General features: G+C 44.6%; 1 protein-coding gene across 1 annotated transcript in view; it reads right to left on the bottom strand.

The window, feature by feature from the left end:
• The window catches only part of UBE2J2 (ubiquitin conjugating enzyme E2 J2), a 53276-nt gene extending 29972 nt beyond the window's left edge, over positions 1-23304 (bottom strand). The window contains exons 1-2 of the mRNA XM_082273193.1: positions 23204-23304; positions 9715-9845 (exon numbers count right to left, since the gene is read on the bottom strand). Of these exons, the coding sequence (XP_082129319.1) occupies positions 9715-9845 (131 nt within the window). The 5' untranslated portion in view covers positions 23204-23304. The remainder of the gene's footprint in view (positions 1-9714; positions 9846-23203) is intronic.
• Positions 23305-23516: the final 212 nt, after the last annotated feature.

The following is a 23516-nucleotide window of genomic DNA, read 5'->3' as shown; positions in this document are numbered from 1 at the left end:
AGAAGTAGATTTCCTAGCTTTGAACAGCGTTGGAATCACTGACTCCGATAAATCTCTATCCATCAGCACCTGGTGTTCAACAGTGTTCAACAGCCAAGCCGTCAAAGCCAGCGACTGTAAAGCAGGACGGAAAGTTGGTCCTTGGGACAGCAGATCCTCCTTGGGAGGAAGCGTTGAAAGAACATCGGCGACCAGCTGCACTAGATCATCATACCAAGCACGGCGAGGCCAGTCTGGAGCCACTAACATGACCAGAATCCCTTCTGCCTCCATCCTGCATAGAAGTCTTGGCAGAAGCTTGAGAGGAGGGAAGGTGTAAATCAAACAATACTGACCCCAAGGGGCCACCAGCGCATCTGTGGCGTCAGCCAGAGGATCCAGTGACTGAGCCACAAACTTCTGCACCTTTCTTTTGATCCGAGACGCCAACAGATCCACCTCAGGGATGCCCCACTGGAGAAACAATTGATGAAACCCCTCCGGATGAAGGGACCACTACCCTTGGTCCAACACCTGCTGACTGAGGTAATCCGCCTGCCACCTCGGCAATGTGTACAGTGGAGAGGGCTGGAACGAACCATTCTGCCCACCTTAGCATGCCAACTACCTCCAGAGCCGCCAGGACACTTCTTGTGCCCACTGATTAACAACATAAGCCACGGCCGTGGCATTAGGAAAAAAGGTGTAGCGTTAAACAATGATTAAAAGCGAGTTTAGTATCCATATCCCAGGGGAAAAACAAAAGGGTGCACTTCTTCTGATGAAAAAAGGCCTCTATAAGTGCTGCAGGTACCGGCCACCAACACCTGATCACACTGCCTCTTACTGGATAGTATTGACCCTCATTACAAAGGTCTATGCAGTCATCTGGTTCTATCTGAGGGTATGGAGCCTTAAAATCCGTCCGACTGAATACACACTGGCCATCCCTGAAAACCATCTGTCCAATAGTCCAGGCACAGTCTGATTGCTCGGAGTTCCAAGACATTGATCGGTAGTTTGGACTCTTCCAGTGTCCAGAGCCCCTGAGCAGATTTTTTGCCGGACAGGCTGGCATCTGTGGTGACTACTGTCCAATACAAGGGGAGGAAGGATTTGCCCAGCCAAAGCACAATGCCGCCATATCAGGGACTCTTGTTCCTCAGCTCAGCCGTATCCGATTGTCCAGAGACTGCAGAGTTTTGTCCCATTTGGCCAGAATCTCCCTTTGCAGGGACCTCATATAGAACTGTGCAAACGGAACTGCCTCGACGGTAGACACCATCACGTCCAGCACTCGCATGAAAGTCCGGGGGGCTGACCATCTGCTGGACAGCAGGGGACGAATTGCAGCCTGCGATTTCTGAAGTTTGGAAGGATCACTCTGGCTAATGCAGAGTCAGACCCAGATAGTCCAGCTTTATGGATGGAACTAGAGCAGACTTCTGAAAATTCAGAATCCAGTCAAACTCCCTCCGAGTTTGTATTGCGATTTCCAGGTTTTCCACCAGAACAGTAGGAGACTCCACTCGCAGAAGGAGGTCATCCAAGTAGCCCAGTACCGCTACATAGTTACATAGTTAGTGAGGCTGAAAAAAGACACAAGTCCATCCAGTTCAACCTATGTGTGTGTGTTTGCTTTTAACCGTACATTGTATACCCCTGTATGTTGTGGTCTTTAAGGTGTCCATCCAATAGTTTTTTGAAACTATCAATGCTCCCCACTGATACGACTGCTTGCGGAAGAGAATTCCACATCCTTACTGCTCTTACAGTGAAGAACCCCTTACGCACTTTAAGGTTAAACCGCCTTTCCTCTAGTTTTAGTGAGTGGCCACGTGTCTTATTGTATTCCCTTACTCTAAATAGTTTGTTCCTTATGCTAGGGTCGCCAGTACAGTATTTGTACATTGATATCATATCCCCCCTCAAGCGTCTCTTCTCCAGAGAGAATAGGTTCAGTGCTTGTAGTCTTTCCTCATAGCCGATGTCCTCCATTCCCCTAATTATTTTTGTTGCCCTTCTCTGGACTTTCTCCAGTTCCAGCACATCCTTCCTGAGGACCGGTGCCCAGAACTGGACATCATACTCCAGATGTGGCCGGACCAGAGTCTTGTAGAGTGGAAGAATAATCTCTTTATTTCTGGAGTGAATCCCCTTTTTTATACAACCCAGTATTCTGTTGGCTTTGCTTGCAGCGGCTTGGCATTGCATGCCACTTCCAAGCCTGTTGTCTACCAGTACCCCCAGGTCCCATTCCATCCTAGACTCACCCAGAGGTTACCCCCCTAGTGAGTAGCTTGCTTTCTGGTTTCTGGCCCCCAAGTGCATTACTTTACATTTTTCTACATTAAATCTCATCTGCCATGTAGTTGCCCACCCCGTTATTTTGTTCAGGTCTGCTTGCAAGATTTCCACATCCTGCATAGAAGATATTGGCATGCCTAATTTAGTATCATCTGCAAATACTGAGATTGTACTAGATATCCCCTCCTCTAGATCATTTATAAATAAATTAAACAGGATTGGTCCCAGGACAGAACCCTGGGGGACCCCACTTTCCACACCCGCCCAATCCGAGTACTCCCCATTAATCACCACCCTCTGTACTCTCCCCTGGAGCCAGTTCTCTATCCAGGTACTCACCTTATGGTCCATACCTACCTTCCTTAGTTTGTACAGTAAGCGTTTGTGGGGAACGGTGTCAAAGGCCTTTGCAAAGTCCAGATACACCACATCCACAGGCTTACCTTTATCTAAGTGGCAGCTCACTTCATCGTAGAAGGTTAATAGATTGGTTTGGCATGAACGATTTTTCATGAATCCATGCGGATTACTACTTATAATACCGTTTTCATTACTAAAGTCTTGTATGTGGTCCCTTATCATCCCCTCCAAAATTTTGCAGACTACAGATGTTAGGCTGACCGGCCTATAGTTACCCGGGATATATCTCGGCCCCTTTTTAAATATTGGTACCACGTTAGCTTTTTTCCAATCAGCTGGCACCATACCTGTCTGTAAACTATCCTTAAAGATCAAGAATAATGGTCTGGCAATCACCTGACTGAGCTCATTTAGAACCCGCGAGGCGGGACCAAATGGTAACGCCAAAAACTGATAATGCGCCTCTCCCACGGCAAATTGGAGGAAGCGCTGGTGACCGGCACATATTGGAATGTGAAGGTAAGCATCCTTGATGTCGATAGAGGCAAGAAAATCCCCCTGATGCAGGGATGCCACCACCGTGCGAATAGACTCCATCCTGAACTTCTGCATCCACACAAAGAAGTTCAGAGCTTTGAGGTCCAGGATTGGACGCACCTTGCCTTCCTTCCTGGGAACTGTAAACAGGTTTAAAGAAAAACCCTGAAAACATTCCAAAGCTGGGGCCCTCCAGCTGTTGTGGAACTACACATCCCATGAGGCTTTGGAAAACTGACATTCACAGACATGACTAGGCATGATGGGAATTGTATTTCATGAACAACTGGAGGTCCATAGTTTGAAGACCTCTGCTGTAAGCGGTCCGGGGACAGGCGCAAGTTGGAAGGAAAGGACCTTGCAGGGGGACAAGAATAAAACGAAATCTTGTAGCTGGACCGAATGACTTAGTGGACCAACTTGTCTTGTACCAGGGAAATCCACGGGTCTGGAAACCAGCGAAGACGACCCCCCACCCACGATAGAGGTAAGAGCTAGCCCATCGCCCGAAAACCACCTCCACCCAGGACACAAAGGACTTCAAGACCGCCGTCAGTGCATCGATGGATGGTTGGGACCCAGAAGGCCTTGCAGCCTCAGAGAGGGGATTAGGTGGGGAAATGTGCTCTAAAAGACTCCATGAGTCACCAGGGGGACCCCAAAAAAACACTGCAAATGGACAACTCCAACCGTGCTGGCAGCACCACCCGGTCGCCAGTCACAGAGCACCAAGCGATCCCCAGAGGGAGAGGGAGATGACCCCCACCAGACTCAGGCACCTGTAGCCACCAGGATAATCTGCACTTCACTTGTGGCGATCAGGAAAGGATTTAGCACCGGGGGATGAGGAGGGGGGTCCACCGCCAAAAATCGCCACCCACATGGCTCCACAGTCATGGCCGCGGCTATTTTTAACAGCAAAACCATGGACGCCAGACTACACAAACATGGCCACCGTGCATTAAGCACACAGGCTACAGCAAAATGGCGGCCCCCACCAGGTGTAACCCCCCCCCACCGCACAGCTGATCGTCCCCATCACAGCACCCTGCCCCCACCCAGGAGGTGGACCAAACCACGCACACAGCCCCAGCATAAGTGGAGGGGGGGGGGGGGGGGAGGAGGATAGTAGAATGGGGGGACAGATGAAGGGGGGTGCCTGACGGGAAGGAGGGGGGACTGTCTCAAGGAGGGACCCACGTCCTCCCCAAAACCCTGCAGAGGGAGAGGGGGGGGGGGGCACAGCTACTCATTCCATACCAGGAACTAGGCGGGCACCGCTCCAGACAGAACCGCTCACCATCAAAATGGGGGGCTAGCCAGCAGGAGGAACGCTGCGACTCGGGTCGAGACCCAGTCATATGCGGCCTCACGAGGTGTTAAACTCGCTAGCCAGCCCCCGCCCGGTGGGGCTATGTCGCAGTCGACCTAGCGCAGAGCTGAGGTCTGCGCATGCGCTCGCTGGCCCAGTCTGGCAGCTGGTTGTAGATCTCACAGGCAAAAAAAACCTGGAGAAACATTTCTATCTTAAAGAAAAAAATTGCCAGGACCAGACATCCCAGCAAGGAACTAGGTCCGAGTACCTATAGCAGAGAGGAGGAGTATACCCCCTGGGACTGTCCATAGGTGTAACCAGATTTTTCTTCTGCCTAGTGTCCTACTCCTGTAGGGGGCAGTATAACCCAATGGTTAAGAAGATCAGGAGCGGTGTCCGTCAAAATAAAAAATGTGCTTTTATCTTTCATGAGCCTGTAAAGCATTGCAACTGTGATCAGTGGATTGTGGGTGCAATGCCAGGCTCCCACAGGCTGCTCCTCCAGCTCTATGTCCATAGGGAGGTACAAGCTTCCAGGTAGAGAGCCTGAGGAAGTGTCAATGGACTAAAAGTGCAGTGATCCCTGTACTTGTGTTTCACAAAGAACTACAAGTTCATCTGCTGCATTGGCAAACAGAACCTGCAACGTATTTATTCACAGAATTCTGTAAATGAATGATGCGGATGTGTGAGTGGAGCCTTGTATAACTGCGCAGGTTTCAAAAGGGACAGCCGCTGCAGGGAGAAGAATCCTTGCACGCCATTATGGGAGAAAAGGGGGATTAATTTGCACCATGTTACATCTGTATTAATAATGTAACATGATCCTAAAAAGGTAGAGAGTTAGCCTTTAATATTTAAAGCTGAAGCCCCATATACAGTCTAAGATTAGGATCAATAGGTCCTATGTAGGGACAAAATTACTGGTTAGAAAACAAGCATAGCCACTTGCAGGCACCAAGATGATCCTGCACTTTCACAGTGATTTGGTCAAAAAAAAAAAAAAAAACACACAACAACAGGGGGGGGGGGGGGGGGGATCAAGAAATCTCAACCTCCTATTCAGCAAGGATCACAAGACCAAATGCCTATATTCTAGATTTCTTAGCAGCAAAAAAAGAAAAAGGGAAAAAAAAAAAAAAAAAAACCAAATACAGAAGTAACCAGACAGCAGAGCAAAATAACTGGGAAGAGCTCACGCTGACCTGACAAGAAGCTGCCACACAATAGAGCTGTCAGACAAGCCAACAGCCACAACTGTTTGTGCGAGGTAAACAAACCTTACACACATACACATGGCCTTTGGGATTGTTTGTGCCACGTGTGAGTATACATGCATGCAACTGTTCTCTGGCCTTCTCCCAGCCATAAGACAACTGACACGCTGCATACCAAACTATTCTGAGTGATGTAATGCAACAGGCCCTCCTCTGCCATGTTATTAACTAAAGGAAAACTTTTTTTTTTTTTTTTTTTAAATTAGAGTGGAGAGGGATTAGAACCCCTGTCAGTTTTTATTGCTATCTGTGCACCCATGATAGAGATTCACCCTCTCTATTTGTCCTGTTTACCATTATCATTGAAAGTAAAAGTAAAAGAAAATCTCAAATTTTAGGTTGTCCCCAGAAAAGTAAGAGAGGGCAAATCTTCCAATGGGGGCATTAGTTCTGGGGGCTGGCTCAGTCTCCTAGAGCCTCTCCTTGAGAGGCTGAGCCAGCTGCTGCTCCAGGCATCTGGGTGGATCCCGACATTAAAGTCAGGATTGATCCAGAGCCTGGACTGGCTGAGCGACGTTTCATTCTGCACTCCTGTGACCGGTTTTGAGCCGACAGTGGACTAAAGGCTTTGGCTCTACTTCTGCTTGAAGCTGGTAAATTTCATTATTTGATTGGCATGAATGTGTGCATAGGCCAAAGTACATAAGCAGATAAGAAGGCAGTTATCACAGAGTTGGGAACTAGGGCAATTTCGTCTACAGGGTAATTAAGTTGGTAGCAAGCTGGCTGGAGAGTTGAGCTGGGAATTTTCTCTGGGTTTGTTTTACATGCATTGCCCTTCCATGTGCTCCTTGCCGCTAAAGTCAGTTATTGGTGGGGGCACTGGCCAATTGGTTGTACTGTTGGAATACTGGTGAGGGGACGCACTGGACACCTTTACTGCCACCATGTTGGTCTACTGGACAGCATGCGATTAGTGCGGAGTCTGTCTATACGGGAACATGGTGCAGCTATTAAGGAGCCAAAGGCTTAAGATCCACTGAGGGATTGGATACCATACAGGAACATATACTCCTAGGCTACTTTATGTACCTCCTATTTATATATTTTGACTTTCATTAAGTTGAAATGATGGTCCTTTGTAAATCAACGGGCATGCTCTAGGGACGATTTTATCACTGGTGACTCTGCACCCCCCCTAAGCATTTGGATACCATTTTACTCCATGACAATTACCTTAAATAAAATTAATATTTGCCTAAGGAAGCGCAGGTAGGCATAACATGTAGGGCTACATCATGCAACATCAAGACTATCCATTATAATGCATGTGCATCTACTATGGAGGCTCTCAAAAAGTCAGGACTGCAGATAATAATGGGATGCCTTGTTGCAGCCTGCCCCCCCCCCCCTCCTCCCCAAAAGTTCTGTTTCACAAACAGGAGTCGGGGAGGAGGGCTTAAAGCGGAAGTTCCACTTTTGGGTGGAACTCCACTGGCCTAGAAGCAGTTCATCCACTCCTATGAAGGTAGATACATGGGACACAATCATTGCATGCTACTCAAACAAGTAATACATCCGTCGCCCTGCAAGAATGGATTTATCCCCACTTGTATAAACCAATAACATTTGCAGCCCCATTTGTATTATTTATTTAGTGGAAAAGACAAGAGAAACGTTTATACCAATTAATTAACAATATCTGCAAACACAAAGACAGAAAATAAATCTTGTGAGAACAGTATATTGGCTCAACACTACTTCTAAAACTTTTGAAGGCCAATAAATTAGTCTACCCTAACCTTGTGTGTCAGACATTCCAGGATACAGATGTCGCTGCTGGTCAGAAAAGTGAAATAAGAAATGGGTATCATGCCCTTTATACTATAAGTATACAAGGGCAATTGGCTACACATTCATTTTAATGGAAAGAAATTCTTGCTTTCTACCCGCAGTTTTATTTAGGCTGATGGCGGTGCGCTGACTTAGGCTCCTATTTGCCCAAAATTACTCAAAATAGTTGGCGCTTGACAGGATCTCTAAATATATAATCCTTTTTTGATACATAGGGTTAAAATCCATATTAATAGTTCTGCTTATGCGTTTCAGCCTGCAGAGCCTTAGTCATAAATTCATAGCATATTTTAAATATGCCAAGAATTAAATGTTTTCCTAACTAGTCCCTGTCTATGAAGCGGCGCAGAAATATATATGAATAAAAAGGACATGCAAACATAGACTATGAACATGGCTTATTCAGTAAAGCAGCAAAGAAAGGCACTAAAGGTAAGCATTTCTCTGAGGCAAATGACGACACATAATACATGGACACATAAAAAAAAAAAAAGAAAAACCACACACACACACACACACACACACACACACACACACACACACACACACACACACCACTGTCTGCCGACAGCACCTTGTAGAGCTGCACGATTCTGGCCAAAATGAGAATCACGATTTTTTTGCTTGGAATAAAGATCACGATTCTCTGTGTAACATCTTTTACATTATAAAAAAAGTTGGGATAACTTTACGTGTTTTATTTTTTTTTATTTTTTTTATTCATTAAAGTGTATTAATTGCGTTTGAAAGACTGCTGCGCAAATACAGTGTGACATAAAAATTTACAACAATCACCATTTTATTCTGCAGGGTCTCTGCTAAAAAAAAAAATATATATATATATATATATATATATATATATATATATATAAATAAATAAATGTTTGGGGGTTCTAACTACTTTTCTAGGAAAAATAAACTGATTTAACTTGCAAGCAACAAGTGTTGGAAAAAGGTTTAGTCTTTAAGAGGTTAAACTTCCTTCCTCCGGCAGAGGGAAAGAAAAGATACAATGTAATCATTTGTGTTTACAGTTCAGTGGGAGACTAAGGGCTCTTTCACACGGCCGCTCTGTGTGTCCGCAAATCATCCTATTTTTTTGCGGATGATTTGCGGACATAATGTAAGTCAATGGCATTGCGGATGTCAGCGGAATACCATCCGCTGACATCCGATTTTCTTCCTTTCAGTTCTGTTCCGTTTTTGGAACGGAACAGAACCCTATTTTTTCATCTGTTCAAAAAACGGAAAGGAAGGAAAATCGGATGTCAGCGGTGTCACCCGCTGACATCCGCAATGCCCATAGACTTACATTATGTCCGCATATCATCCGCAAACGGATGGGATGATATGCAGACTTACGGAGCGAAAGACAAAAATGTCATCCGCTCAGTGAAAAAAAAAAAAAGTCCCGCAGCGGAGCTTTCACACGGAGCGGCCGTGTGAAAGAGCCCTAATGCTTTTTTTTTTTTGACAGCTGCTCCCTCACAGCTATGTAAAGAAACGAGCAAGTGTCATGTTAAGATCGTCAGGGGGAGTGAATCGCGATCTCGATTCTGTTACGATTAATCGTGCAGCTCTAGCACCTTTTTTTTTGGCAAAGGATGCTAGAGGTGCCAGGCCTCCTGACAGCATAAGCAGTACCTACAAAACTGTTTTTTTTTTGGGTCTCCAGCCTTCTGACAATAAAAAAGTACAAAGCAGTCAGCAGAGGAAGTCTAGAACAGCAACCAGGCAGAGAAGAGCAAAAAATGGTCCAGAGAGAACAGACCAGAGCCAAAAGCACCGAAAGGTAGTCACAGGATATTGAGAGACAACGAAAGGCACCAGCAAATGTTGTATCCAGCACGATGAGCCACCTTGACCCTCTGAGTGTTTGTCCAGATCAATGGTCAGGGTTAGGAACATTCAAAAAAGTCCAGCAAGTTATAAAGTTCTCACAATACCAGACTACTAGCAGCAAAGTGGAAGGAGGGTGGCCTGGTGCACAATAGTTATACCTACATGAGAAAGTACTAGGGCTATAGGCTTATTCTGCTGTTTACATTTTATGCCTTCACTTGTAGTTTGGATTAGGGACATACCTTTACCCAGAGCAAAAAAGCCAAACTAGGTTGGAAGTTACAGCTATCTTGGAAAACTCACCATTCTAGAATATTTGAAGGAAGGGGTTCAGCACAGATATAAGGCACTGGGTCTTTTTTGATGCGCAGGTAGTCTTGTTTTAACCGTTGTGTTGCAGTTGTTGGTGCTCTTTTATTACTGTTGCTGCTCATCTGTATGGAAAAAAAAAAAAAAGTATACTTGAACATATGTAAAGTAAATCATAAGGCAATGGAACAGACAGTTGGCTTTGTACCAAAATTGCATTTATCTTTTTTGCCATTTTGTGGTAACGTGACCACAAAGTATTCTTTTTTACTTCTTCCTGATTGCGGTTACCTCTAATGGTGTCCTATACCCGCAGTGCTGCTGGATACGGTACAAATGACAGATTTCATTCATGCCAGATATTACAGTCAGTGCTCTTTTGCTGGCACTGTGACAGAGTTATGGATATAATACAGTGAAGGATTATGTTGTTCTCTCCCTTCAAAAAGTGTGTATGGTTTTTACTGACTACCACAGGTACGGAAAACGAATGTGGAGCAATCCTGTCATTTATTTACCTGTCCCTTCTCTCCCAGATCTGTGAAAAGAATACAGAGCTTTTTATGAATGGCTGATGGGAGAGTGAACAATGCAATCCCTGCGCTGTGCTATACTGGAACTCCCAGTCACAGCGCGCCAGAAGTTGAGCATTTTTTAGAGTTCCACTTTAGGGGGAAAAAAAAAAAATGGTGCGCTTTTTTTTGTCACCTGGTCCTACCCATACAAATCTGATCCCAGTTATGTTTCCACTAAACGTGGAATATATGCTCATTTTTTAGAAAAGCAAGCCATGTAGTTACATCATTACTCTCTCTTGTGATAATATTTGGAATTCTGCTGATATTTTGATACAATCACAAATACTAAATTCAAATTTTACAAAAAAAAGTGACAAATGCAGGATAAAGTGCGGTAAAAAGAGTAAACAGAAAGAAAATGATAAAAACAACTAAAGGGATCAAATAAGCAAGCAAAATACATCACAAACTGTTGTGAAACTGGATCAGAAGTCAGGCCATCCCTAGACTTCCATGTACTGAAAATCTGCAAGCAGCTTCGTCATTCACCATGTCTGACAAACACAATAACGTGGTCAGATTTCTTTGGACCATTTTGCACAATGTTTGGGGAACAAATGTATAACCAATGCGCTTCCTTATACTAGTTCTGCATTGCATTTCACATTTTTAACCACTTAAGCCCCGGAAGATTTTACCCCCATTCCGACCAGGGGGTATTTTGCGATTCGGCACTGCGTGACTTTAACGGACAATTGCGCGGTCGTGCGACGCTGTACCTAACCGAATTTGGCGTCCTTTTTTCCCCACAAACAGAGCTTTCTTTTGGTGGTATTTGATCACCTGTGCGATTTTTTGATCACGCGCTATAAACAAAAAAAGAGCATCAATTTTGCAAAAATAACAATATTTTTCACATTTTTTTTATATGAAATTCCCACCCAAAAAAATGTAAAAATCTAAATTTTTTAACATTTTCGGCCAATTTGTTTTATGCTACCTATGTTTGGTAAAAAAAAAAAAAAAAAAAAAAAAAAAAAAAAAAAAAAAAAAAAAAAAAAAAAATCGCAAAAAGCGTATTTTGATTGGTTTGCGCAAAAGTTATCGCGTTTACTAACAAAGGGAAAGATTTTTGTCATTTTTGTTGTTTTTTTTTTTAACGCGTAATGGCGGCGATCTGCGATTTTTTTTGCGGTACTGCGACATTGCGGCGGACAGATCGGACCCTTGACTGACATTTTTGACACTTTTGGGGTTACCAGTGACATTTCTACAGTAATCAGTGCTATATATATATATGCACTGTTACTGTAAAAATACACTGGTAGTGAAGGGGTTAACTTTATTTGGGAGGGAGGGGCTGTGTGTGTCCCTAGGGGCGTGCTTTCTACTGTGATTGGCTGTGGCTTCAGCTGTAAGGACACTGATCAACGGATCTACATAGTAGATCCATGTGATCAGTGTCTTTGCAGCGAGGAGAATGACAGGCAGCTTGTTTACACAAGCTGCCTGACATTCTCCCTCTCCCCCGCCGATCGCCGAGTGGCCGGCGGACATCGGGTCCGCTGGTCACACGCGCGGGGGGGGGGTCCGTGACCACGCGGGGGCGCGCGCTCGCTCCCTAGACCCTCACAAGCAAGCAACGTAGCCCTACGTTAGTTTGCCTGTGAGGGGCTGACCGCCGACGTAGATAGTCGTGCGGCGGTCGGCAAGTGGTTAAAGGCAAACAAGTAAGGGACACACAGAAGCTGCCATCAAAGACCTTTCCCTTAAAGGAGACGTAAATCCAAAGCTTGCCTGGCTGTAATTCTCCTATGATCACAGGAGTGCAGCTCATTCTTTACTCCTGTGACCCATTTTCAGCAGAGAGAGTGGGCTGAAGTTCGCTCTCTGCTTACCTCATAGAGCCACTCCAGGCTCAAGCGTCATTATGACCATAGAGTCAAGATCCGCACACATGCCTGGACCGGTATCCCTCTCAGCGAGCCGCTGAGAGCCTGAGCCAGCCGATCCATCCCCTCCACAGACCAGCGTTCCAGTTAGCAAGGAGAGGGGCACAGCAGAGAGCACTGAGTGATCGGTGGTGTTCGATCACTCGGTTTTCAGTGTAGAGGCGCTGGAGGACAGATGGTTTTGCCAGCCAGAAGATACTTTTGTGCCCCTTTCTGATCTGGTTTCACTTTGTAACTAGGGCTTGAATTTCAGATTTTACAGGCAAGCTATGTCAGCACAGAGAAGAGCACAGCGGAGACTTTTCTGGCAAATATAATACAAGCACGTTGTGGTGTCTGCTCTCAGGAAGATGTTACTTTTAGGAAATGTAAGTGCCTGTTCACATGCAGTGCAGTGTATGTGCATCAAAAACACATGGAAAGTAGGTTATATGGAGTCCAATGGCGTAGTTCACACAAGTGCAGTCATCCAGTGCTTTTCAGTTTCAGAAAAAAAAAAGTATAACATGCTCCTTTAATTCTGCACAGAACTGGACTGCAACAGAGTAAAAAGCATCAAAAACGTACCCTAGTACAGTAAAAAAAAAAAAAAAAAAAAAAAAACCGCATCTGGAATGCATCCAGAAAAGCATTAAAAAAAATGCACTAGAATGCATTAAGTGTTAAAACTTGCATGCAGAAATGCATTTCAAAACCGATCTGGAGGACTTTTTTTGCGATGTGATGAAGCAGGCTCGTGTACACTACAGTCACTGCAAGGGCACATTGAGATAAATGGTTTTCTACGTACCCCATTTTTCCACAGTACACTCTATTGCACCACATGCTGCAATTCAGAGACATACAGTGCCTTGAGAAAGTATTCAGCCCCCTTGAACTTTGCGACCTTTTGTCACATTTCAGGCTTCAAAACAAAGATATAAAACTAAATTTTTTTGTGAACAACCAACAACAAGTGGGACACAATCATGAAGTGGAATGAAATTTATTGGATATTTCAAACTTTAACAAATAAAACTGAAAAATTGGGCGTGCAAAATTATTCAGCACCCTTAAATAAAAACTTTGTAGCGCCACCTTTTGCTGCGATTACAGCTGTAAGTCGCTTGGGGTATGTCTTTATCAGTTTTGCACATTGGGAGACTGAAATTTTTGCCCATTCCTGCTTGCAAAACAGCTCGAGCTCAGTGAGGTTGGATGGAGAGCATTTGTGAACAGCAGTTTTCAGTTCTTTCCACAGAATCTCGATTGGATTCAGGTCTGGACTTTGACTTGGCCATTCTAACACCTGGATATGTTTATTTGTGAAGCATTCCATTGTAGATTTTGCTTTATATTTTGGATCATTGTCTTGTTGGAAGACAAATCTCCGTCCCAGTCTCAGGACTTTTGCAGACTCCATCAGGTTTTCTTCCAGAATGGTCCTGTATTTGGCTCCATCCATCTTCCCGTCAATTTTAACCATCTTCCCTGTCCCTGCTGAAGAAAAAGCAGGCCCAAACCATGATGCTGCCACCACCATGTATGACAGTGGGGATGGTGTGTTCAGGGTGATGAGCTGTGTTGCTTTTACGCCAAACATAACGTTTTGCATTGTTGCCAAAAAGTTCGATTTTTGTTTCATCTGACCAGAGCACCTTCTTCCACATGTTTGGTGTGTCTCCCAGGTGGCTTGTGGCAAACTTTAAACAACACTTTTTATGGATATCTTTAAGAAATGTCTTTCTTCTTGCCACTCTTCCATAAAGGCCAGATTTGTGCAGTATACGACTGATTGTTGTCCTATGGACAGAGTCTCCCACCTCAGCTGTAGATCTCTGCAGTTCATCCAGAGTGATCATGGGCCTCTTGGCTGCATCTCTGATCAGTCTTCTCCTTGTATGAGCTGAAAGTTTAGAGGGACGGCCAGGTCTTCGTAGATTTGCAGTGGTCTGATACTCCATCCATTTCAATATCGCTTGCACAGGGCTCCTTGGGAGGTTTAAAGCTTGGGAAATCTTTTTGTATCCTAATCCGGCTTTAAACTTCTCCACAACAGTATCTCGGACCTGCCTGGTGTGTTCCTTGTTCTTCATGATGCTCTCTGCGCTTTAAAATGGACCTCTGAGACTATCACAGTGCAGGTGCATTTATACGGAGACTTGATTACACACAGGTGGATTCTATTTATCATCATTAGTCATTTAGGTCAACATTGGATCATTCAGAGATCCTCACTAAACTTCTGGAGAAAGTTTGCTGCACTGAAAGTAAAGGGGCTGAATAATTTTGCAAGCCCAATTTTTCAGTTTTTTTTATTTGTTAAAGTTTGAAATATCCAATAAATTTTGTTTCACTTCATGATTGTGTCCCACTTGTTGATTCTTCACAAAAAAATTACAGTTTTATATCTTTATGTTTGAAGCCTGAAATGTGGCAAAAGGTCGCAAAGTTCAAGGGGACCAAACACTTTCGCAAGGCACTGTAACTGAGGTGTCACTTTTTGCACTTCAAAGCTTTTTTAAAAAATAAAAGCTCCATGGGCAAAAAAACGAATCACACCGCTTTAGGATCAAGGTCATTCTGTGCCCATACTGCCGCCACTGCCTACACATTGCTGATGTTTACATGTTGGCCCCGAATACACGAGGCAGGGGCCCATAAGTTAGTATAAACGTTTACATGCCTACAGCATGAGATGGAGAAAATCAGATGGCAGACACAAATTTTCTAGTTTTGGTTTACACAGCTAAATGACTGAATCAAAACTGGCCTATAGCATACTAGTACATATAAATTAGGAGTCTGAATGCAGCTTGCTGCCTGCCTGCATGACTCCTAAAAGTGAGAGAATTAATTGTATGAAATAATAACAGAAAAAAAGTTCTATGCCTGTTTATATCCACAATCCAAACACATGTATTAAAAGCGGTCTTCCTCCCAAAACATTGGCTATAAAGTGTGTAGGACCGCAGTAAGGACATTAGTCTGTGAGCTCCTTTGTGGGACTAATGTGAATGGCTCAATGTTCTCTAGAAATAAAAAAGGAGTTGCTTTAAAAGGAGTGAAATACTTTTTCCACAGTGTCAAGTAGTCAGTGTTATATATGTATAATATGCAGCCTATTTCCTGGAAACCATAATTAGAAAATTCTAATATGCAAGTAATGAAAACACAAGACACAAAAAATATGGGATATAAACATGAGCTAAACATACCAAAGGTCTGTGACAAACCCAAACCAATGGGCCAGGGGCCTAAAGCCCCGTACACACGCGTCGAAAATCGGCAGGGAATTTTCGTCCGACGACCGATCTGCCGATTTTCGGCTTGTTAGTATAATGCTTCCGGCAACCAACTCAGACTTTTCGGCCGAAAAAAATCTGGTGTGCAGACTATAACATTTTTGTTGGCCGTCAACACAACGGCCGATTTTCGTGCAGTCAGTACAGATTGACAGGGAAAAATCTGATGAGCAAGTCTGGGCATGCTCAGTGAAGAAAGAACACAAAGAAAGCAAACCAACACATGACATCACTTCTGAAGTAGAATTTTGTTGGGCGAGAAAATTTGTGTGCAGTCTAGGCACATTCCAACCAACAAAACACAACTCTGGACAAAAGACGGACGATCGGTCGGCCGATAATCGTTGCGTGTGTACGGGGCTTTAGAGTGGAAGGAAAGGTTTACAAGGGCTACACAACAACATAGCTGGTAAATGTTGTTCTCCCATTGCTTGATACTCCCCGCAGACATGCTCTACTAAATCATCATCCGAATACATTTTCTAGGTTTTTCCTCTTTGCGGTCATGTAACCACAAAGCTTCAGCACTATCCCCTGTTTTTAGTTGTTGCAGCTGGTGGGCATTAATTCCCTGCCACCCGACAACACCCTGGAATGATGGATGTGGGCAGGTGACATACCTCAACTATGGGATTCAACAGCGTTGTCAACCAGTGAAGACACATGGCCCACAGTCATTTGACAACATAGAAAAACGTATTAGATGGCGATTTAGTATAAAAGGACTGCGGACAGTAATAGAAGCAACATTTAACAGGTTTGTTATTCTTTAGCTTTTCCTATTGCACCCGTTAGCGATAATCACAAAAGAATCCGGCCAGCTGGTTATACCCAAGTTGATAGCTGAACTTGGCACATTCAGCCTGCCCAATAATAGTTTGTTACTTGGCTGGTTCATGCTGAACCGGCCGAGATTCAAACAGATTTTTGGCAGGCCTAACAGCAGTGGAACCATACTTGCACAATGTGTATCAGCATGGCCGCTTGTAGACTCCTCTAGGGCAGTATGTGACAGAATAGCAACACAGGAGCACAAATGGAAGACAGCTATCCCCCCATAACAGAAAAAGCCTAAGCAAGGAACCAGCCATTTATAGTCTCTGTTGGAAGCACAGATGACAACACAAGAGCACAACTGGGGGACAAGGACAAGGCATAGTCATCCCATAGCATGAAGAAACCGAATAAGGGCCTTTAAGGCAGGATCATCAGATGTTATTTCAATCTAAAGTCAAAATATTTTTTTTCCATAGAGTATTAGAGGGGTAAAACCAGCGTCATCTTTTAATGCCATTTGTGTCTTAATATACACCTTGTCCTGTAGACAACAGGAAGCAAGAGAATATTTTCCCAATGTGAGGGAAGTCCCTTATTAGAGAGTTGTTACAGGAATAAGCGTAGCATAAAACCGAGGCCACAAAACACTTTGATCCCGAGTTGTAAAAAAATGGTTACAGAACACCTTGATCCCCGAGCATCATAAAGTCACAGAGCACCTGATCCTGAATAGTACAAAAAACTGTGGTTTTATGCATTTTAGGATCCAGATACAAATAAATAATGGACTTCTCTTTTCTTGAGACACTAACAAGTCAGGAAAGTACAAATATCCCCTATTTGGAAAGTAGACATTTCAAGGTATTTAGTAGTAAGAGGCATGGTGAAGGTTTTGAATTTGTCATTTTTTCCCCATGATTCTTTGCAAAATAAAGATTTATTTTATTTTGACAAAATTGTCACATTAACAAGTTATTTCTCTATTATGGCATATGCATACTTGCAACTAAACCCCAAAACAGATTCTGCCACTCACCCTGAGTTTAGCAATACCACATGTGTGAGATTTTTACACAGCCTGGCCACATACAGAGGCCCAACATCCAAGGAGCACCGTCAGGCATTCTAGGAGCATAAATTACACATCTAATTTCCTGACTACCTATTACACTTCTGAAGGCCCTGGAGCACCAGGACAATGGAAACGCCCACAAAATGACCACATTTTGGAAAGCAAACATGTATATTCTATGAGGCATTATGAGTCTTTTGAAAATGTTATTTTTTTTCTGCAAGTTTTTGAAAAATGTAAAAGGAGAAAAAAAAAAATGAAAACGCATTTTTTTTAAACATATTTTTTACACATTTTAATGGCACTGACGTGCACTGTAGGTAACTGTTTTGCACTGATAAGCACTCACTGATGGGAAACAATACATGTTATGCTCACCTGCTCTGTGCAGTGGATTTGCACAAAGCAGCCCCAATCCTCCTCTTTTTGAGTCCCACACCCGCCCCCCAAACAGCTTGCTATGGGGGCACCCAAGCCGTTGCTCTGCATGTCCATTCACACACACACACACACACAGCTGTGGCTTAGCCCGCCCCCCCTCTTCTCATTGGTTCATTGGCCGTGACTTGACAGCAGCAGGAGCAAACGGCTCCCACTGCTCTCTCAGTCAATGAGGAGGGACAGGCACATCACTGGATGGTGCAAAAGCAGGATGGATTTCAAGGCCACTGCATTTTTTTTTTTAATGCTGCATGCACCTTTTTCCTGCAGAAAACGAGGGCATAGCAGCCCATTTAAATCAATCAGCTGCCATGCCTGTGCAGATGTGGGCCGCCAACCCGAATACATGTGAACCAGGCCTAAAGCAATAGTAAAGTAATTTATAAATAAAAACATACCGGTCCTCCTGCAGATTTGAAGCGGAGTTCCACCCTAAAATTAAACTTACCTCCATCTTCTCGCTCCGGGTCACCTGAAAAACAAATGGATAATCGCAATATTTTTTTTTTTTACTTACCTGGTTTAGAAGAAAATATACTTACCTTACTTCCTCCCCTCGGTGGCTACGGCGATTCGTCACTTCTTGGCTTTGCAATGATTCCTGGGAGCTGAACGTCATCGCTCCCAGGAATCAATGCGCCTGCACCGGCGCCGACGTCAGTTCCGGTGCAGGCGCCATCATACCTTGCAAAACAGCTTCTGGGCACGCCCAGAAGCTGTGCAGGGATGACGCTGCGGCCCCCGGAAGTGACGGCAGGGCCGGTGCAGTGCATCGTGGGACCAAAGAAGACAGAAGAGGACGCAGAAGAGGATCGCGCTGGCTTCAAGCTGCCCACACCTGAGATGGCAGCGCTGGAGAAGACATTTTCAAGGTAAGTATTTCTTCTAAAAAGGTAAGTGCAACCCGGGACAGATCAGAGGCTATCCATTGTGGAATGCACTAGCCCTGACTGTCCCGGGGGTATTTTTATAAAAAAAAAAAAAAAGCTTTCCCAGGGTGGAACTCCGCTTTAAAGAGGTTGTAAACCTCCGGATTTTTTTTTTTTTTTTTAAAAAAGCAAACACCTGAAAGAAAAAACACATAATGAGCTAGTATGCATCGCCCTTCTTCCGGGTTTGCGGCATCCGGCCATCTGATTGGCTGGAGCCGCGATCACGTCACTCCCGCGCATGCGCACGGGAGCCGACGGTAACGGCACGGGGCCCTGAAGGAATGGCACGAGCGGCCGTTCCTTCAGAGTGCGCTCTGAAGGTCCGGGGGGACCTTCAATTAACTTGCCGGGAGCTTGCCGGAAAAATCACTCCCGCACGCATGCGCGGGAGTGACGTCATCGCGGCTCCGGCCAATCAGCGCGCTGGAGCCGTCTCTTCCGGCCAATCAGCGCGCCGGAGCCGCCGAACCCGGAAGAGACGACGAGGGATCATGGCAGCGCCCGCATCGATGTCCGGGGGTCCGTGTCGGGGCTTCGTTTTAAGGTAAGTTAAACATAATGGGCTAGTATGCGATGCATACTAGCTCATTATGCCTTTGTCTTGCAGGTTTTTTTTTTTTTATAGGGTTTACAACCGCTTTAAGGCTTACCTATAGGTACAAGTTGCAGAGGAGGGTTTACTTCCTCTTTAACCACTTTTGGACCGCAAGGATTTGCCCCCTTAATGACCAGGCCATCGGATCAAGGCCACTTGAAATCATATAATTGAATACCATGATAATACCGTATACCGTGGCAAAACCTTAATTAATCACTGCATGGAAATCTGCTACCGTCACATGCCTAATATTTACACATGCACTTGTGGGTAGCAGGCACGTATAATTACAGTGGGAGCCAATCAGCAGGTACCATGGACTCGATGTCCGTTGACATCCATCGATCATTCAGTACAGAGACAGAACGGCAGTCTGCCTTTGTAAACAAGGCAGATCGACGCTCTGTGATTAGGGAAGGCATGGGTCCTGTGTTCCTGCAAAGCAGAGACACGGATCCATGCCTTTCCCTAGTAAAAGCACCTCCCACACAGTACAAAAACACTGGCTAGGCACACAGTTAACTCTTTGATTGCCCCTTAGGTCTAACCCCTTCCCAGACAGTGTCATTAATACAGTGACAGTTCATACTTTTAGCACTGATCACTGTATTAGTGTCACCGGTTCCCAAAAAGTGTCAGTGTCTGATTTGTCTGCCAGTTGCTGATCGTCGCCATTACTAGTAAAAAAAAATAAAAACCTAAACATTTCATAATATATCCCATAGTTTGTAGACTATATAACTATTGTGCAAACCAATTAATATACACTTATTGGCTTTGTTTTTTAATCTAAAATATATAGCAGAGTACATATTGGCCTAAATTTATGAAATGTTTTACAGCACAGAGGTGATCAAATACCACCAAAAGAAAGCTCCATTTCGGGTGGGGGGGTTGACAGTACAGTGTTGCATCACTGCGCAATTGTCAGGTAAAGTAACAGTGCCATATTGCAAAAAATGGGCTGGTCATGAAGGGGGGGGGGGTAAACCTTCCAGAGGTCAAGTGAAAGTTGCAGACTGAAGAAGAGTGAATAGACTTGTGAATGAGCAGGTAATGTCATGAGGCTGGGCTCTACCTTCCCCTTATATACAGGTGTCCTCCTATATACAGGATGAGATAATGGAGGAGGAAGAAGAGGATTCCAGTATAATGTGTGATCACAAGGCACAAAGACATGGGAGTGATCAGGAGATGAGGGGGGTCTCCATACCTCTGGGATCTAGGAATAATGGACTCAGATCTGGGGCTGGGCTCTACCTTAGCCTTATATAAAATCTTCCCCTTATATACAGGAGTCCACCTATATAAAACACTTCCCCCTTATATACAGGTGTCCTCCTATATACACACTTCCCCCTTATATACAGGTGTCCTCCTATATACACACTTCCCCCTTATATACAGGTGTCCTCCTATATACACACTTCCCCCTTATATACACACTTCCCCCTTATATACAGGTGTCCTCCTATATACAGGTGTCCTCTTATATACACAATTCCCCCTTATATACAGGTGTCCTCCTATATACACACACACTTCCCCCTTATATTCAGGTGTCCTCCTATATACACACACTTCCCCCTTATATTCAGGTGTCCTCCTATATACACACTTCCCCCTTATATACACACTTCCCCCTTATATACAGGTGTCCTCCTATATACAGGTGTCCTCTTATATACACACTTCCCCCTTATATACAGGTGTCCTCCTATATACACACTTCCCCCTTATATACAGGTGTCCTCCTATATACACACTTCCCCCTTATATACACACTTCCCCCTTATATACAGGTGTCCTCCTATATACAGGTGTCCTCTTATATACACAATTCCCCCTTATATTCAGGTGTCCTCCTATATACACACTTCCCCTTATATTCAGGTGTCCTCCTATATACACACTTCCCCCTTATATTCAGGTGTCCTCCTATATACACACTTCCCCCTTATATACAAGTGTCCTCCTATATACACACACTTCCCCCTTATATACAAGTGTCCTCCTATATACACACTTCCCCCTTATATACAGGTGTCCTCCTATATACACACTTCCCCCTTATATACAAGTGTCCTCCTATATACACACACTCCCCCTTATATACAGGTGTCCTCCTATATACACACACACTTCCCCCTTATATACAAGTGTCCTCCTATATACACACTTCCCCCTTATATACAGGTGTCCTCCTATATACACACTTCCCCTTATATACAAGTGTCCTCCTATACACACACACTCCCCCTTATATACAGGTGTCCTCCTATATACACACTTCCCCCTTATATACAGGTGTCCTCCTATATACACACACTTCCCCCTTATATACAAGTGTCCTCCTATATACACACACTTCCCCCTTATATACAGGTGTCCTCCTATATACACACTTCCCCCTTATATACAGGTGTCCTCCTATATACACACTTCCCCTTATATACAGGTGTCCTCCTATATACACACTTCCCCCTTATATACAAGTGTCCTCCTATATACACACTTCCCCCTTATATACAGGTGTCCTCCTATATACACACTTCCCCCTTATATACAGGTGTTCTCCTATATACACACTTCCCCCTTATATACAGGTGTCCTCCTATATACACACTTCCCCCTTATATACAGGTGTCCTCCTATATACACACTTCCCCCTTATATACAGGTGTCCTCCTATATACACACTTCCCCCTTATATACAGGTGTTCTCCTATATACACACTTCCCCTTATATACACACTTCCCCCTTATATACAGGTGTCCTCCTATATACACACTTCCCCCTTATATACAGGTGTCCTCCTATATACACACTTCCCCTTATATACACACTTCCCCCTTATATACAGGTGTCCTCCTATATACACACTTCCCCCTTATATACAGGTGTCCTCCTATATACACACTTCCCCCTTATATACAGGTGTTCTCCTATATACACACTTCCCCCTTATATACAGGTGTCCTCCTATATACACACTTCCCCCTTATATACAGGTGTCCTCCTATATACACACTTCCCCCTTATATACAGGTGTCCTCCTATATACACACTTCCCCCTTATATACAGGTGTCCTCCTATATACACACTTCCCCCTTATATACAGGTGTCCTCCTATATACACACTTCCCCCTTATATACAGGTGTCCTCCTATATACACACTTCCCCCTTATATACAGGTGTTCTCCTATATACACACTTCCCCCTTATATACAGGTGTCCTCCTATATACACACTTCCCCCTTATATACAGGTGTCCTCCTATATACACACTTCCCCCTTATATACAGGTGTCCTCCTATATACACACTTCCCCTTATATACACACTTCCCCCTTATATACAGGTGTCCTATATACACACTTCCCCCTTATATACAGGTGTCCTCCTATATACACACTTCCCCCTATATACAGGTGTCCTCCTATATATACAGGATGAGATGATGGAGGAGGAGGAAGAAGAAGATTCCATTATGAAGTGTGATGACAAGGCACACATACATGGGGGGTGATCAGGGGATGAGGGGGTCTCCAAGCCTCAGATGTGGGAATAATGGAGTCAGATTTGGGATTTAGGCCACATAAGGACCAGCCCTGAACAATAACATGGGGGAGGGGGGATAGGAAAGGAGCTGCAGCCAGACAGCTGTGGAGGTAGAAGTCTGAGCATGGCTGAGCAGGCACAGGGTGACAGGCCATGCTGGGTATTGTGGTACCTCTAGGGTTTTAGGAGAGAAGCAGTTAGCAATGGATGTCAGTCCCTCCCTTCCTCCTCCAAGGCCTGGGGAGACATGAGCCCAGCGGCGGGTCCGTCCAGCTGCTCCTTCCCCCCTGGCCACCGTCACTGCCTACCCCGCCCCCACTACCACACACCACTACTGCCCCCTCACCTCTCTGCCAGGATCACCTAACCCCGTCTTCCCTTTTCTCCTCCTCGCTGTCCTGTTTCCTCCCCCGCTTCCAATATGGCCGAGTCGGGCACTTTCACTTCCGCTTCCGATTACGTGTTCTGGCAGGCGTCAGCTGGGAAGCTCCGGTGGCCATGGTAACAGCCTACGTCGCTCATCCCTGTGCTTTCTGCTTGCGCGCCCTCTGCTGGTTTTGCTTAGTCATGACAATTTTTGATTATGTAAGCACAGCTCCCTCAGTTTAGCTCTGGGCAGGGTGACAACAGTGTCTGTTCTGCATCCAGCTTGGACTGCT

The sequence above is a fragment of the Pelophylax lessonae genome (assembly GCF_965119305.1).
Source record: "Pelophylax lessonae genome assembly, chromosome: 12".
In the NCBI taxonomy this organism is placed as follows: Eukaryota; Metazoa; Chordata; class Amphibia; order Anura; family Ranidae; genus Pelophylax; species Pelophylax lessonae.
The sequence above is the reverse complement of the archived record's forward strand: the minus strand, read 5'-3'. Positions and strand labels throughout refer to the sequence as shown.